General features: G+C 34.7%; 1 protein-coding gene across 1 annotated transcript; it reads left to right on the forward strand.

Annotated features, from left to right (window-relative positions):
- Positions 1-615: 615 nt before the first annotated feature.
- LOC114543360 (angiopoietin-1 receptor-like) lies at positions 616-17,472 on the forward strand. Its single transcript, XM_028562376.1, has 14 exons — positions 616-628; positions 892-955; positions 1,062-1,210; positions 1,677-1,964; positions 2,326-2,462; positions 3,077-3,323; positions 3,905-4,015; positions 5,260-5,435; positions 6,061-6,183; positions 10,272-10,342; positions 12,051-12,091; positions 13,405-13,501; positions 15,015-15,114; positions 16,854-17,472. Exons 1-14 carry the CDS (start codon positions 616-618, stop codon positions 16,941-16,943), a joined length of 1,707 nt encoding a protein of 568 aa, XP_028418177.1. The 3' UTR covers positions 16,944-17,472.
- Positions 17,473-17,760: the final 288 nt, after the last annotated feature.

The raw sequence follows: 17,760 nt of genomic DNA on the forward strand, positions 1-17,760 counted from the left end.
CAGGCCCTTTGGAAACGAGGTTGCGTAGTTGTAAAATGGACCTCTTCGATAATTACTTCACAACATTACAGTTTTAAATTTAGAACCACCTTAACTGAAATATCTATCTTCAAGTTTTGCTCTCACAAGCTATGTCGAAAGATGCAAAACATCCTTCTTCAACATCTGCATGAAAAATAATTTTTCATTTTGACAAACAAGTGTGAAAATAAGCCATAACACAACAACAAGGCTGCCGGGGGTGGCCTGGTAACCTCGTTTTAGTGTTATGATTTATTTCCAGATTTATTCTCAAAATTAAAAATTCTTTTTCATGCTTGTGTTGAAGGATGTTTTGCATTTTCCACATAGCTTGTGAGAGCAAAACTTGAAATTCATCTCAGTTAAGGTCGTTCTAAATTTAAAACGGTAATTTTATTGTGACGTCAATAAGAATATCATTATACTTACGTTATTTTGTGACGTCATAACATGGACATTTTTTAACACGGTTGTTGCAAATTTTCGAACAGCCTAAATTAAAGATATTTTAGCCAATTAAAAGGCGGGATAGACACTACGTAACCACAGGTTTCCTACCCAATGCTTTGCAATCTATGGAAAAACATAAACAGGATGACAACAAGCAGTAGCGTAGCCAGCCTGTCGATTTGTCCCGCTATGCTAATATTTTAGTGTTCACTGACTGTGAAAACAATAGATTTCTAAAGGCATGAATAATTATAATAGCTCGAAAATTACATAGCGGGACAAATTGTCAGGCTGGCTACGCCACTGACAACAAGGCTTTCTAGTTTGCTCGCACTTTTAAGCTAGCTTTCAATCCAATCGAATCATCCCATATTTTCATGCACATCTTAACTGGTATGTTTTGCTCCTGTTTTTTTCTAGGTCGAAAGTGTATTTATCAGGGAAAACTCTATCATTCATTTAACATCACTTCTATTGATCCGTCGTGAGTTAATATTGATCTGCTATTGTCATAATTATTCATGTAAATCACTTCATTAAATTAGAGGTCTGTGGACCAATTTCTGCCCTTAAATTGTGAATGCTTTCAGAACTGGTAAGGTGAAATTTGATCTAACGTGGAAAGAGAGGGTTCTGGATAATACTTATGGTAGGCCAAGGGACATTACAAAACTAGCCGATGATGTTCACAGGGCTTTGGTAAATGGAAAACTTGGCCCCAAGAAACTTATAGTCTATGGTTAGTGTCGCTTGAATTCAAACTGTCGGAATACACACAAAAGTTCAGCTTGCGCTTCAGTTATGTATAGCGCCTCGTACATTGGCGTTTATCAAGGGGACCATATCCATATATTCTGCTATGCCTAGCTAATTTCTTTTGAAAACAATTTCACTTCCAATAAATCAGCATGGCATAACAGAATATATAAATATGGTCCCTCTCAATTAACGTTCTATTGAGACCCATAGCCGCGTTAAGTAATTGGAAAGTACAAAAAAATGGATCAGATTTCAGTCTTGAAAACTAAATTCTCTTAGATCTTTCTACGCTAGGTTAGTTAAGTGGCTTCAAGTAGTTTTAATTGGGTGTGTCATCTAGCTTTATTGATATTTTGCCCTCATGACAGTGATCGTAATAGTTAATCAGGTACATGATTTTCAAATAACCTGGATAGATCTTCGTTAAAAGTTATATTTTTTATTAGGACCACCAGCACCGCCTACTCGCCTTACTGACATAGACACGAAACAAGATAGCGTCACTATTGGTTGGGAACATCCTAAGTACTTTGAGATCGATTATTATCATATTCAAATTTGGCAGGCGTCAAGTAATACGTGGCAAAACACCAGTAAAGTTCACGGAACAAAAACGAGAGCCACTATTGATGGTTTGGAATCAGATACATTTTATAATGTATCAATGTACAGTGAAAATAAATACGGTGTTAGTCAGAAAAAATCTAACGTTATTGAAGTGAAGACAATGAAAGGTATGTAATATTTTGTATTTAATATTTTGTCCCTCTGGCCCTATTGAATGTAATGACCTCTTCAGAGAGTATATTTGTGAAGCTGCTAATCCAACAATGGATCCACCTGTATTCATCTTTAACAAAAATATGGTGAATTTTAAAATATGGAATGAGTGGAACCTAAAGAGAATGAAACAAATTCGCCCTATAAAGAATTCTATCAATCTGGCTAGTAAATTTGACCTTTAAAAATGCGCGAAATCTAAATTTCTTGCCCTAACCCCTCAACCGCTAAACAATCCTTTAAAACAGCTCAATTAGTAGCATTATTAATTCTTGAGAATACCACCTTTTCACTTTTATTAATTTCTTGTTGTAGAAAATAACAAGGGTTCGGATAGTGTGATAATTATAGCCATCGTTATTCTAATAATCGTGGCCGCTTTGGTAGTTCTACTTGGATCTTTTTACTACTTCCGACGGAGACGGGATGGGACTAATCTTTCACTTTCAAACGTAAGTTTTATCGCCTATACCAAAGTAGCATAATGTTCCCAGAAAAAATGGTATCAAAACATGCCAATTTTTGCCACAGGTTACTACTGTTCTATAGCAAACATAGAGCTATAAAACAACCGCGTGTACCGCAAACTGCAACCTGTAAGAATATACTTCTAAGTTTCCATCCTTGTTTTAAGACTAAAAATACACTTGTTTTTAGGTAATCGATTACTTTCTTGTTGTAAAACTAGAGATAATTAGTTACACTAAGTACCAACTAAATTCATTTATTGCGCCAAATTTTTATTGGTCAAAATAACTGAAAACGTGGTAAAAGCATCCAATATTATCGCTGTATTTGCAAAATATAGAAATTATGGTATTGATAAAGAAGACATGGATCTGAGATAACCAGGTTCAAGTAGTTGTTACCTGAACAGTTAGATAAATGGAATGCATACATACTCTTTTAACAGAACTAGTAAAGAAGGTTCAAGGCTAAATTCTGAGTTGTGGGGAAATTAACTTCACTACGTTCCGCGAAGCTTGTTTAGGCTAAAAACGTAATTCCTAAGCGAGCGAACGGCGAGCATTTCATCGTGTTTTCATTTATTATTTATTCTTCCTAGCCGTACGAGCGATCTATTCCGGGCGTTTCGCCTCAAGAGATTTACATCGAAAATGAAAAGTTATTTTGTCCGAGCGGGCAATTTGGAATTGGGGAAAAGCAAGAATATTTCTCATGGAAGGAAGTATCACGTGATGCTTTACTAATAGGAGATATTTTGGGTCAGGGGGAGTTTGGCCTGGTCATGAAAGCGGTGTTGACAAGCGAAAAGTCTAGTGACATGACAGTTGCTGTTAAGAGTGTCAAAGGTATAAGTAAATGTAGCTAATTTTTTTACCGAAAGTATGAAGAAATTATTCACAACACGATTTAGAAAGCAGAGACAGGGCCACCGGAAATAATTCTGGTTAGGGTGTAAATTCCACAGCAAAAACGCACAAGCAAGGTAAATCTTGGGGAGAAAGAGCACTATTTGGGGATTTGGGGGCATATTCCTCAATCAAATTTTGAAATCTAGAGTACAACACAAGATTTCCTTCGTTTTGGGGGTGAGATTTTCTACGATATCGAATGTATATGTTACAATATCTGAACTATGAATATTCCAAAACTACGAATCTGTTTTCGAAAGAGGGCTATATACTTCCAACAATGGTTTAATTTTTTTCCTGTAGCATTTTTGGGCTCCTAGCAACCCTGGTCCCCGGGAAAAATTGCCCCTTTTTCCACCCCCCCCGCCTCTTGGCAGCTCTGCATGTTTAAAAGAGAAAATAACAATGACAAATTTACAAACATAGACTGATAATAAGCATGAGGGAAAAGGTAGTGCCTCATGTTAGTAATAATTGAGGGTTAAAATTGGCTGAAAACTTTTCTCGTAAATTTACAGACATTGCAACTGATTCTGATCGCAAAGAACTTTTCAAGGAATTAAGATTAATGGCCAATGTTGGCGATCATCCGAATATTGTTAATTTAGTCGGAGCTTGTTCAAGAGGAGGTTGGTAAAAATCACGACGGAAAATAAAACGATAATTGGTGGGGTGTCCGTCGGCCAGAAGTATTAATATTAGTAGCTGGTGGGCGGACGGTAGTCGGGCAGACGTGGGTTGAAAAGAAATTTAACGGTTGCGTGCCCATCTCCCGCCCGCCTGCTCATCTCCCACCCGCCTACTCATCTCCCGCCCGCCTGCTCATCTCCCGCCCGCCTGCTCATCTCCCGCCCGCCTGCGCGCCCGCCTGCCCGCCCGCTATTCGTTTTAATGCTTGGTTACAAACCTCTGCGAAGGACAGTATCCCTGATACGCAGGGCTTTTCGATAGGTGTTCGCATACCGGTGGTGAAAAATTATTGCTGCCGCGGCTATGGCCATCTGGCGCATTGCGTGATGGTACCATTTGATTTTTCCGTCAGGTTCCGCGCTGTGTGATACAATTCCACGCGTGCCCTATTTTCGCTTTCGTGAAGGTATGCTGCTGCAGCAAGCGAGAAAGCCAGTAGATCTTAGTTATACAGGGTGTCTCAAAAAAACTCAACCACTTAAATAAATATGCAAGAACATTACCACAGCTCCAAAGCTCAATTCTGTAGATAAGCACCTCTGCCTCTGGGAATTGAAAATGGCTTTTAATCCTTCATTTAAAATGCTAAAAGTCATTTTAGCTGAACTATGGTGCAAACCCGAACAATATTAATATTCTTGCATATTTAAGTGGTTGCGTTTTTTTTAGACACCCTGTACCGCAAGTAAAGCCCCTTTAAACTACAGCTACGGCACGGCTAAAATTGGTACCGGCACCCGGCAATTTTATTACTCCTCATGCTGTCAATACAAAGACCGGACACGGACAACATCGATCGGCACGGATGCCAATTTTATCCCTTAAGAAAAACGATGAGATGAGATATACGGCAGTAATATGTGAAATACCATGAAATTTTCAAAGCTCTTGATGACAATTCGCAATGACACGCTTCCTCTGGTTTTACTTGACCATGTCACGAACATACGCATATAGCGAACAAGCGCGACTTTACCAGGCAGATATAAAATATTTACCCATGTGCACAACTCAAAGCAATGCAGAAAAAATACGAACGCCTTTCAGTTTACCATAGTTGTTCGATATGGGTATATAGCTGCATCTTTTATCAGCAATTGCAATGCAGAAGATTCTTTCTATCGGACTTTTTTGATATTACGGATTCATGGATTTAAACGATATTTTAATGCAAACATTTTAGGGCCATTATTATTGATTGTGGAATATTGTGAGCACGGAAGTTTGTTGGACTTTCTTAAAAGTCATCGACAAGACGTAGCTGAGAATGGAACGTTTCTGACTTCATTAGACCAGTTGACACGACTGAGATTTGCCTATGATGTCTCGAAAGGAATGGCCTATCTCGAGACCAAGAAGGTCAGTGAAAATAACATTTGTAAAAGAATGTTTTGCAAATTGTATAAATTTGTGTCTTTTATAATTTTTTTGCACATTGTATGCATTTGTTTATAGTGCATTTTACATGTGGAATTATTTTGCATGCGGATTTTGTTGTGGACAAGAAGCACGGGAACACCAATTTTGCAATTGTGCGGGAGAAAAAGTGTCCTTTTTTCTAAAGTCGTTTTCTTAAATTATATTCTATATAAAGCTGTCAGGAGTGAACTGGAAACGCGAATTAACACGTACAATTACGATTAAAAACACGACATAGTGTGAGAATTTGCTCATTCTAGATTTTTTCATTCTTCTAATGTTCTTGCCTTATAGAAATGGTCACCTCTCAGTCTTTCTGGATTTTTTAAGCAGGGTTTTTGTATAAGAATTAAACTGAAACACATCTACGCACTGCTTCTTTCTAACAACAGTTGCACGAATCAACATGATACAAAAAAAGTTTGAAAAGGGACTGTTCTCAACAGCATCACGTGTGCAATTAATTTTGAGTCGTGAAACAGAATTTCCGTTTGTTGCCATTATAATTTCAATCCAGTTCCTGCTTATACAAAACGCCGTTTACACATTAATCAAAATTTAATAGATTGTCCATCGCGACTTGGCGGCAAGAAACGTTCTCTTGGGAAAGCATAAAGTTGCCAAGGTGTCTGACTTTGGTTTGTCGCGTGATATATACGAAACTGGGTTGTATCAGAAAACGACATCGGTAAGGTGGATAGTATTTTCTTATGACAGCGGCTAGAGTTACCCGTAGCAGTCTTCCCTAGCACCACACAGCAAAAAATGAATTTCTTAAGAAATTGAATTTTCTTGTTTTAAGAAAATATTTACTTGTTTCAAGAAATAATTTTCTTATTTTGAGAAAATATTTTCTTAAGATATTTTTCTTCTTAATTTGAGAAAACATTTTCTTGAAATAAGAAAATTATTTCTCGAGAAAATATCAGAGATATCACTTTCTTATCATAAGAAAATGTTTTTCTTAAAATGAGAAATTGTTTTCTTAAGAAAATATTGAGATATCAATTTCTTGTTATAAGAAATATATATTCCTAAACTAAGAAAATACTCTTCGCATTAAATTTGAAGAATTTCAGCTGAGTAAATTTCAAAATTACTTGTGTTTCAAATGTTCGTCATTGTTGAAGTTTGTTGATTTCAGAGAGTTATATGGTTCATATTTTATTGTTTTTCGTTCTGATCATTGGATGATTTTATCAATTTAGCTAATTATCAATATGAGTAAAGTGCCCTAGTCAACAATGAAGCTTTTCGTACTTGCACTTTACAAGCATGGCGTGACATATTCGGTCAAGAACTGTTAAAATAGAACAAAGTCATAATATAATGTTTGCAAAATGCTGTTTTCATTTACAGAAGCGTGAGATAATTCAAAGCATTCAAAGGTTTAATACTGATAATTGTATGGTCCAGCCTGACGCAGAGCATGATTATTCCATTTATCCCATTATGCCTTTCGAGCGTAGACCACGAGGGAAATTTGAATACTTAACGAAACAACCTAGCTATAACGCTATTAACGCATATTAAAGAAATATGGTTCTTTATGGCGGATATGGCATTTGTATCTTCTTATTAACTTTATGTATTACCGATAAAGATATGAACGTTTAGGATGTGAGAAAATATACACTATATCGGCTCAAATTTGTGGTATTTCATAAGGTGAGTTGATGTTTCATGATGTCATATGCCAACATGCTGATCGAGTGTGTTATTATATACAACGTATAAGCCTTTATTTGTCAGCCTTTGTTAGCCCTATTATAGATCAAGAATTGTATTTAGGTCTTTCTTCATCGTTTAATGATTTGCGCTATGATTTTCCATGTTATTATCTGTTTATATAGTCAAATAGTTGGCTAGCTAAACAATACCTTAGAATTCCTCAGCAATTATGGCCTAGAATACCTCAGAGAAGCAACATAGAATAGTCTAATGTTGTGATATATATAACTAAGGAGCAGCATATGGCAGTGTTTCTAATGTCTTTGTTTGAAATGTAGGATTAGAGTTGAGTTGTATTTTTAGATTGATACTAAATCCAGAGGGGTTATTAAATGTAACAGTGCTTCTCCACAGTAGGGTTGCGACTGTTTCAAAGGGTATAAATTGTGCATCAGAGTCTGCCTATATCATTAAAATTATCACAAAGCTCTCTATTTTGCCTTCAGATACATTTACCCATACATATTTTGTTAGGGACAATTTTTGGATTTAACACCATTTGATTTCATTGGATATATAAGGCCTCTATCTATATATTGTTTGAATTAATTACATGCATTTTCATGGTGAATTGATTGGAATTTAAACTATCATAGGGAGGTAGAAAAGCAGTGTAGAATGGGTTGAAGGCTGGGTGTATTTGATAATGGTCTTAAAGTAGTTTTCTTAAAGATGCCGGTTTTGCAAGCGATAGCTAAAGAATAGCTTAAAATTCCCCAGAGTAGCTAAATTATCATTTACCAGTTTTTTTGTTTGATGTACTCAATTCCTAACATGATTACAAAGTTTTATTTTAAGTTAAGTGTGAACTTAGGATTTACTTCACACCAATTTTTAAATTATTTACTCTCAAATTTATCTGATGATGTCTCATCTGATTTTAAGCACCACAAAAATCCTTTTGCAATAATTGATCTGCACTGCAATAATTGATATTTAAAAACATGTCAAATAAACACTGGACAAATACAAAACCTTCAAAGCCGTGGTGCAATATTATATATAATCATTCCTCTGTATTTCTAAATAGTCATGTAGGACCTATAATTCTCATGTATTAATGTCTGCTGTGTATTCTATATTATGACTCATGAATATTTTAGTAAATTTACATTACATTCTTACTTATAACAAAATATCATGTCAGAGTTTCTAGGGTTTCTTGAGAATTAACTTTTCTTATTATAAGAAAATATTTTCTTGGAAATATTTCTTATATTAAGAAAAATTTCTTAAGAAAATTTTTCTCATTATGAACATTCTATAAGAAATTTTGGACTTATTTCAAGAAAATTTTCTTAAACTGAGAAATTATTTGTGTGCAACTTTTCTTATTTTGAGAAAATTTTCTTAAGAAAAAAATTCTTAAGAAAAAAAGTAAGAAAATTTTCTTATTATTCTCCCAAGAAAATTTGAACTCATTTTAAGAAAATTTTCTTAAAATGAGTTTTTTTTTTCTTGAAATAAGAAAATGATTTTTTGCTGTGCATTTGGTTGAAAGGGTGGGTAATTAATAGTCGAAAAACGTTAACACAGTGATAAAACCAGGTGCAATTTACCAAATTAACGTTATTTACGTTATTTATAATGTTCTCGGCCTTGAATGTTTCGTTTGATATATCCTAGGCAATCAGATGCCTCTGAAATTGATTTTACGGTAAAAATAATTCAGGCGGTATATTTTTGTGTAGATTTACGAACAATTTACGGCTTTTTGCATTTGTAGAGGTCCGTCTGCCCATAATTCATCATGTTGTGCTTAAATACCGCCAATTAGGCAGCAGAAATATTAACGTAAATAAAATGTTCGTTTCGTAATGGAAATTTCCACATATGCATACAGTAAATACTTTCCAAGATAACCTTGTGCAAGGAATAACGTGCGGAAATCAGTTGGGATTCCTCTGGTACGATAAAATTAGTATCAATCTGTCTGATTTGAGTAGTCATAGATTTTTTACTCGTAATATATTAATATATATAGTCAGCCAATTAACTCTCCTTACTTTCTATATTGTTTGGATTTCCTATTGGGTTGGTCACTTCATTTTTACATGTTTTATATAAGCTGTCTCTTCTTTCAATAACTAATTTTACACTATCTGCATTGTTTTGAATTTTTTTTACATTTCCGGTAAATTTGCTTTATTAGATAAAACACCATTCTTAAATTTTGGTCTTATAATTATAGTCTACATGCAGTATTGATTTTTCCAAAATTCCGTCATTTTTTGCATGGTATTAAGAGGAGATATTTTGCTATATCACGTAATATATGCTCAAAACCTCAGTTATATCTTCATGTAACAGCACTAAAGTTTTCAGCAATAAAAATGTTTTGCAAACCTGAAAAGCATCCACCAAGCAGGTTTACTGCATAATCTCACGATATTGTGAAAATGAAAAGATTTCTCAGGACACGCCGAGAAGAAAATGACACTTGAATCGAAGCTTCTTTTGTATTAATTTCAGTTATAATGGCGTTGACATTATAACATTGTTGATAGCCGCCGCATTATATTTTGTAATAACTCCTTTGTTTGGTGTTTTGCATTCACCAAATACAGTTCAAAACTTAGTTCACAACATAATCTAAAGAATAACGGTAAAATAAATAGATTTTGAGTGGTAGGCCGAAAAGATTTTAGGTTTTGAGCGTTTTCCCGCCAAAATACATGACATGATAAAAAATCTCCTCTTAACAATAAAGTCCTTAATGTTAAAACTTTTTATTTACGCCAACTCTATTTTGACTATCGCGACAAAACATTATTACACCTATGTTACACAGACGTAACAACGGTTCGTGTGGCCGACTAGATATAAATTTTTAAAAAATTGTCCAAGATTGCTACGAGGTAGATCTTTAGCATGCTTATCTTGAAAGAAATCCTAAAGAGGATAGTAATAAATAACATCATACCCATTGTCATAACAAGATCCAACCATTTCTTTATGGGCAGAAACAAATTTCTCGACGATGCTCTTTAATTAAATATTTTTATAAATATTTTTAATAATTATTTCACCTCTTTCGCCCCAAAGGGTAGACTACCGGCAAGGTGGATGGCTATCGAGTCGTTGCAAGACGCAAAGTATACTTCAAAGAGCGATACGTATGTATGCATTTTTAGACTTTCAAATATATTCGTCAAATCATCGGGTAATTTGGAAATGTATAGGCCATTCCGTGTTAATTTGCGAACGGGATAGAGGTGTAATTTACACAGTATTTTTTCCTATTGTGGCATAGATGGGCACCCATCACCACTGACTTTGATTCATAGACATTAGACATAGACATTAAATAACACTACAGGGGGCATCGAGGAGAAATTGGGGAGCGCGTTAATGGGGGGCAAATCCAAGTCCCGCGGGTGTTCGCTCATTCACGATGTCCGAGGCCAAAATATGTCGTTTTGAACGAGTTTTTTCTATTTCTAAATGTTTTTTCCCCAAAATATCATCTCAGGATGTCTAAGGTAGTAAAACCATGCAGTTCTAAAAAGCACTGTTTTTCCTTAAAAAACCGGCAAAGCGACCTAAAAAACCTAAATTTTTTTAATACAAATTTTAGTTGTTTCTAACGTAGTTGCCCCCCATTATCGCGCTCCCTTTTTCGACTGATGTTTTCAATACCAATGCCCCCTCTAGTTTTATTTCTAATCTCTATGCTTTGATTACCATAACGCCAGGATTTCGCAATCAAAGATGGTTGCCTTGTTAAAATAGAATTATATAAGGCACGAGACAAAATTTGAAATGAAAGCAACCACTACCTTACATATTGGCGTTGTCGAGTTCGATTTAAGACGGCATCAAAGCATCAAATGTGGTATAACAACTGCCTAAAATAGACAAAATACTTCGTCTTCGAGGGCCTTCGTCAGGAGAGTTAGTATGAAAATAAATGAGGATAGCACATATTTTGTATGGGGGCAAAACACGTGATAATAATGGGCCAATAGAGAACAAAAAATCAAAACAAAAAGGAATACATCACGTTGCCAAGGTGATGCCCGATGGGCTAAGAATAGCCCGCAATGAAGGAAGCCTGATCAGCAACGAAAACATATTACAACCAGCTTTGATGTAAACAAAGGAATTGAAGTCGTATTACTGTTGGTGAAGTATGTTAAATGAAAAAGAGGGATGAACAGTGCCAAAACTGTGGATGAGTCGCATGTTAGTACCGGAAATAGGACAGATGGCTCTAATATTCATGTCTGTGACACAATCATTACCACAGGTAAAGTGTTTGGCAACAGCCTAGGTGTTATCGTCCTTGACCGACCTACGGCATTCGCCAAACCTTACCCATTTCCAGTTTCACCGATATACAGTAAACCACATTAGTTGGGTGAGATGCAATAAATGAGGTTGAAGGAGAGGCATGTGAAATGGTGCCTGATGAAAAACTGTTATACCACATTTGATGCTATATAAGTTGTTTGAAGACGCTGCCACGCTGCTCCCTGGTTATATTGGTACGTTTGTAATGGCATACAGTAACAATTTTCCACAGCAGAATGGTTTTCTCGAATAACCATATCAAAACGTGATGAAATGCAATGAATATCACTGAAAGACTTCAACCTTACATTGAATTAACACTTGTCGGGACCTGCTCCGTTTATATTAGATCGTTTCAATACAGAACCTTTTTTACTTATCCTGCATTTACACGAATTAGAAACGCCATTTCAATCAGCTCATTGCTTCGGTGTTTCTCTGAAATATTGTACTTGTCACACTCTTCTATCTTAATAGATTATATTTGGCTACATTTTCTATGCAGTGTATAACTGCGCAATCATTTTTTAGATGGTCGTTTGGTGTTTTAATGTGGGAAATTGAGACAGGAGGTTTGTAGACGCATTCCCTACTTGATTCGCGATACATGCAGTAAAGCGAAAATTTTAAGAATTCGTTAGAATAGCTCAGTAACCATGTAAATTGCAGTCTTCGATATAGCCAACTAAAGCCTAAAATTTGATCAAAAGTAGAAGTAACCTCATAAACCGATTACGTTTTTCTTGATTTTAAATTTGGACATATATACAAATCTCGGAATATAGCGATATTCCATAGCACTTGACAAGTTTCAAACTTTCAAATGTTGGTTTCCCAGTTTGATAATATTATACGGTGTGCAAAACGGTAAAAACTAATACCAAGTATAATATATATATATATATATATATATATATATATATATATATATATAAATATATATATATATATATTATATATATATATATATATATATATATATATATATATATATATATGTATATATATATATATATATATATATATATATATATATATATACATATATATATATATATATATATATATATATATATATATATATATATATATATATATATATATATATATATATATACACCCATTTGCAAAAACGTTGGCCGCAGATAGATAGATAGATAGATACTCGAAATCTAATTAGAATTGCATATGTTGTGTAATATGATTGAAATCCCATGCAAATGTAATCATATGCAATTCTAATTAGACTTCGAGTATCTATCTATCTATCTATCTGCGGCCAACGTTTTTGCAAATGGGTGTGTATATATATATATATATATATATATATATATATATATATATATATATATATATTTCGTTGCAAGTTACACGTAAAATTGCCTAAGAATGAAAAACAGCGCCTTCAGGGTTAGATTGGTGGAGTTTTATTTTAATTTTAAAATAAATGCAATTCTTTAGAAATGCATGACCAATTGCGTTGTTATTCAGGGACCGGTTGTTCAAAAGCAAGTTAGCTTAACCCTGGGTTAAAGCAAATCTTTACGTTTATTCTTTTAGTCGATTGTTTACAAAGTTGAATATCTTTTTTCATAAATATTTTCTGGGCCGATAGAAGTCATATATTCTAAAGTTTTAAACGAACAGTGGTTCAGAAGCACATAAACTAAAACACTGGATTAAAATTTAACCCAGGGTTAGCGCTAACCCAGCTTTGAAGTTTGAACAACTGGTCCCAGGTATTTTGAATTTAAAATTAAGCTTATTAATTTATTCTCCCTAACCATAGTTCCGCCACTGGGCGAGGTTGCTTTTAGCCTAGGAAAGAATATACCACCCACATACCTAACATCTAATCTATTGTAATTAAATTTTTAATCTTTAGGAATGGTGCCGTATGCTGGCGTGGAATCCCAAGAGTTATTATTATACTTACAGCGTGGTAGCCGTTTATCTAAACCGTCTGAAACTTCACCTAAAGTGTAAGTTTACTGTTCATCCCAAATTATTTCAAGCAAAATGAGCTAACCTCGAGATAGTACTTAAAGACGTTTAAGGCCAGAACCCGTCGACAGGATTAATTTACGGCCGGTTATTTTGTTCCATATTTTACAAATTCCCTCTTCCAAGAAATACTTTACTTAAATGTATTTAAACTACAACCTGAGCTTTGAGCGGTTGATGATGTAGAATTAAGCACCAACATTGTAAACTATAGTTTAAAATTAGCTTTAACGTATTTAGTACCATGTTCGAAATAAGAAACTATTGATTGGCCAATTATAGGCCGTTGCCATGGCAACAATGACGTTTCAATATATGGGCTCCAATTATCATTAAATTACGATTATTTCACAAACTCCTCCACTGTCACTGAACGTTTTGCCAGATGGTTAGTAATTGACATGACAATGTTAAGGAAACGTTATCGTTACAAAAAAACCCGTAAATCTATCCATCTTAAAAATATCCTAATACACAATATTGGTGTTTAATTCGGTACCTGCAACAAACCTGCTGTCTAGAATTTTACAAAACTCTAGGGAGCCACCTTAAAGATGATTACACATTCCCGCGCTTTTCAGATTAAAACTCCGGATATTATGTTATAATTCCTGCATTACTAGATCTAGCATTTCATGGCGTAGTCAGGGAGGCAAACCGCTGATTTTCTAAAAGTAATAATATTGCAGTGATTATATTGCAGTTATTGCTAGTTATGCGACTGTAAATTAAATAACCATAGCTATGTTATTTTTCGCTTTCATGAAATTTAAAGCACCAGCGTCTAGCCTGATAAGAAAAGTCCTTGCCTTAACGTATATGTGTTTGTGTAAAATCAGAAAAAAACCCGAAAAAGAATTTAAAAACTGAATTGAAAATTTAAATATTTGTCTTTTGCTTAAAACAATTACAACATAATTCGTTTCCACATTCAATACCAATACATCAGTACCATTTGTTTACTTAATGAAACGTAAAAATTGTGTAAGAAACATTTTGTATATGAAATTTTTACAAGTTTTAAGATTCGTAGTTGATGTGATTTAATCGTTCGCTGGCATTATCAGTATATGGTAATAATATGGCATTATATTACCCATTTACACGTACCGATCCCAAAATTATCGCTAATATAAGATTCAGAATGCATGAGATTATCTGCTTTTCATCATTAAATCGATGACATTCGAATTAAAGAAAAAATATAAACAGGGCGGATACGTTGAACAATACTGCGATGCTGTATTTTACCGCTTATAAAGCCAGCACATGTGATTATGGAGTTGATTGCATAACCTAAATGAATAATTAAATAGTTTTTGTAGTATATATAAGTCTCTATATTTCCTTTTATCTATGAGAATTTGAAAAATGGTTTTCATGGAAACTGTTCGGTATCATACGGACAGCTTTCGTAGCCAATCAGATTGAAAAAAAACTTAAAAAGTGGTTTAACAGGCAAAAATATATATATTGTCGTTTTCATTTCAGATTTGAAATAATGAAATCATGTTGGCAAACCAATGCAGATTCCAGACCGGCTTTTAAAGACTTGGTTTTCGCATTAGAAAAAAAAGTCGAGGATGGCTCGGTGAGAATAACTTTCTTTGTTGTCTGCAATAAAGGTACTAAAGGTTTCAGACGCCGTTTGCTAGTTGGGGAAAGTTTAGGAGCAGTTTACTTTTGGCATTCTGCTCGGGTTTCTTTAAAACAATTGAAAAAGATATAGCTCAATTATGATTGATAAACGAGTTTTTGTTCGTAAAAAAAAAGTATGTAATAATATGTAAGAAAAGAAGTATGGATATATTTATCTTTAAGTGGAAGCACTGTAGTCACGGAAACTCGCAACAGCCGTTTATTTACGACGAGTGAACTCAAATAAGACTGGAACGCTCACTCTCTGACTTTCCTTCAATAATGAGTGAAACGAAGATGGCGGATCATGAAGCCTTTCTTGTATGACCCAGGCCTCTGGCGCGGAAATTTCAGAGGTAAAATCATAATTGCTGCCATTTTAACTACAAAATTTTCGCGTGGAGGTCTGGATCTTACCTACAAGAAAGGTTTCAGTGTCCGCCATCTTGGCTTCAAACTTCGGACAGAGTGAGCGTTCCAGTCTTATTGGAGTTCACTGTTTACGACACGGATACGGATGAGGGGATAAAACACGGATGGCATGAATGGAAGAATCTTTTGAGAATACAAGATTTACAGACTTTATGTTCTGAGTTCAATTCGTGAGTCAAAATCCTCCATAAATCTTATGATAAGCTATTTATGTTAAGGTTCCTTTCACATGCAGGCAATGAATAATTTGATTTATGGAGGATTTTGACTCACGAATTGAACTCAGACATAAAGTCCTCTAATCAGTTCTGTAAATCTTGTATTCTCAAAGGATTCTTCCATGCACGCCATCCGTGTTTTATCCCCTCATCCCTGTTTTATCCCCTCATCCGTGTTTTATCCCTTCATTCGTGTTTTATCCGCTTATCCATTTACCCCAACCCCATTGTAAGCGTTCAGCAATCATTCACGCATTAAATCATTCGAGAATGAAAAAGGTTGCGCAAGCTGTAAGTTGAGAAAAAAAAATAACCAAGTTTACGCATCTGCTTGGTGTACTTATTTTTCATCAATTTTTCTGAAATTGCTATATTTTGTAAACAAAAACCTGAACCTTCATTCCATAAAATCAAAATTCACTTTTAACAAGTCATTCATGCTTGCACAAGCATTTGAAAATGAGGTTTTTACAAACCCCTCTTCCGTTTTTCGAGGTTAAATTTCCGGTTTGTTTTTGTAATGTTACATCTAACGTACCCATATTTCAACGATTCTATGCAATGTTTTGATAACTTCATAGTTTACGAAGTATTTCATAATTGTCTACTTTTTTCTGGTACATCCGGTAGTGCAAATGAGTTAAAGTTCTTTTCTTTTATTGAACACAGTGTTGAGTTCAGCACATGTGTCTTCCAAAACATATGTTATCTGATTAAGGGCTTCTCACAAGAATGAATTTGCTTTACAAGTATACGGCATGCCGTATTAACATCTTTACACAAGTATTTTTTATCCTTATCGAGTTATAATTTAATTTGGCCCAAAACGAAACAAACTTCCTGTAAACCCATCATTTTTCTTAAATTTTTACTTTTTATCACGGATCTGGATTTTGTTATTGACAACCTTCTTTGAATTAGCTGTACATTGCGCCACGTTAATACCATTGCGAAGCTTAATTCGGTGTGAAATTCTTTGCGAATAATAAGTACATGTATGCCAGCTTTCTCTGATATACCCATTTAATTTCTTTCTTGCTAGAACTATGTACCAGTTGTTATTGATGATGCCATGAAGGATTGCGAAAAGCAAGATAATTCCTATGTCAACTGGCAACCTGGTCTCGTATAGATCAAGGAATGGAAGTAGCAAATATCTATAGGAAACTATATATAACTACACTGGTAAAAATATTGAATCACGCTGGTCCAAATTAACTAAATTTCTCCAACTCGTGTAGGCTTATATTGTCAGGAGACAACCTACATAAAATTGAGAGCAGTGCGTAAAATGAAAAGCTTTTAATTTTAACTGCCAAGACCGGTGGAAAAATGAGCCCACTGTACTGGGAGAAAATGACAACGAATTGCAGTGTATTTTGGTTGAAAAAACCTGGGGGTAGAAATAAAAGGAGAGTTGACTTGACTGGAAGCTTAATTGGGCCCGGCTGATTTCTTTTGTGCGCCGTTGCTATTATAATTATGTAAACATGAATATAAACCCCCCAATTAAGCGATCTAGCGACGGCCCTTACCTCATGTACTACAACACAGCGGCTTGTACGATACTTTTCTAAAGCTAGGCAGACAAGCGCAATAACTAAAGGCTGTTTTCCACTTACGCGTTTTTCATACGCACGTACACGCACGTCAAAGTCGAAATCCTTATACATGTTAGCTTCGAAAAAACTAAGTAACTGAATCGAAGGAACTTAGTTTTCTGCATATTTTTGTGTGCATTAGTTGACCTAGATGTTAAATAATAAAAATTAAGGCATTTGAAATTTTCCGTACGTGTACGTGCGTATAAAAAACGCGTAAGTGGAAAGCAGCCTTAAGTCAGTACAAAACAACACTGCTAGAAACGTCTGCGTATGTGCCAGTAACCAATGTCGGAAAAACTGATTGTCAGTGAAAATACGGTTACAGGATTTTTTTTCAGCAGAGAT

Source organism: Dendronephthya gigantea, unplaced genomic scaffold (genome assembly GCF_004324835.1).
Source record: "Dendronephthya gigantea isolate DGI-Jeju-01 unplaced genomic scaffold, DenGig_1.0 000443F, whole genome shotgun sequence".
Taxonomy (NCBI): Eukaryota; Metazoa; Cnidaria; class Anthozoa; order Malacalcyonacea; family Nephtheidae; genus Dendronephthya; species Dendronephthya gigantea.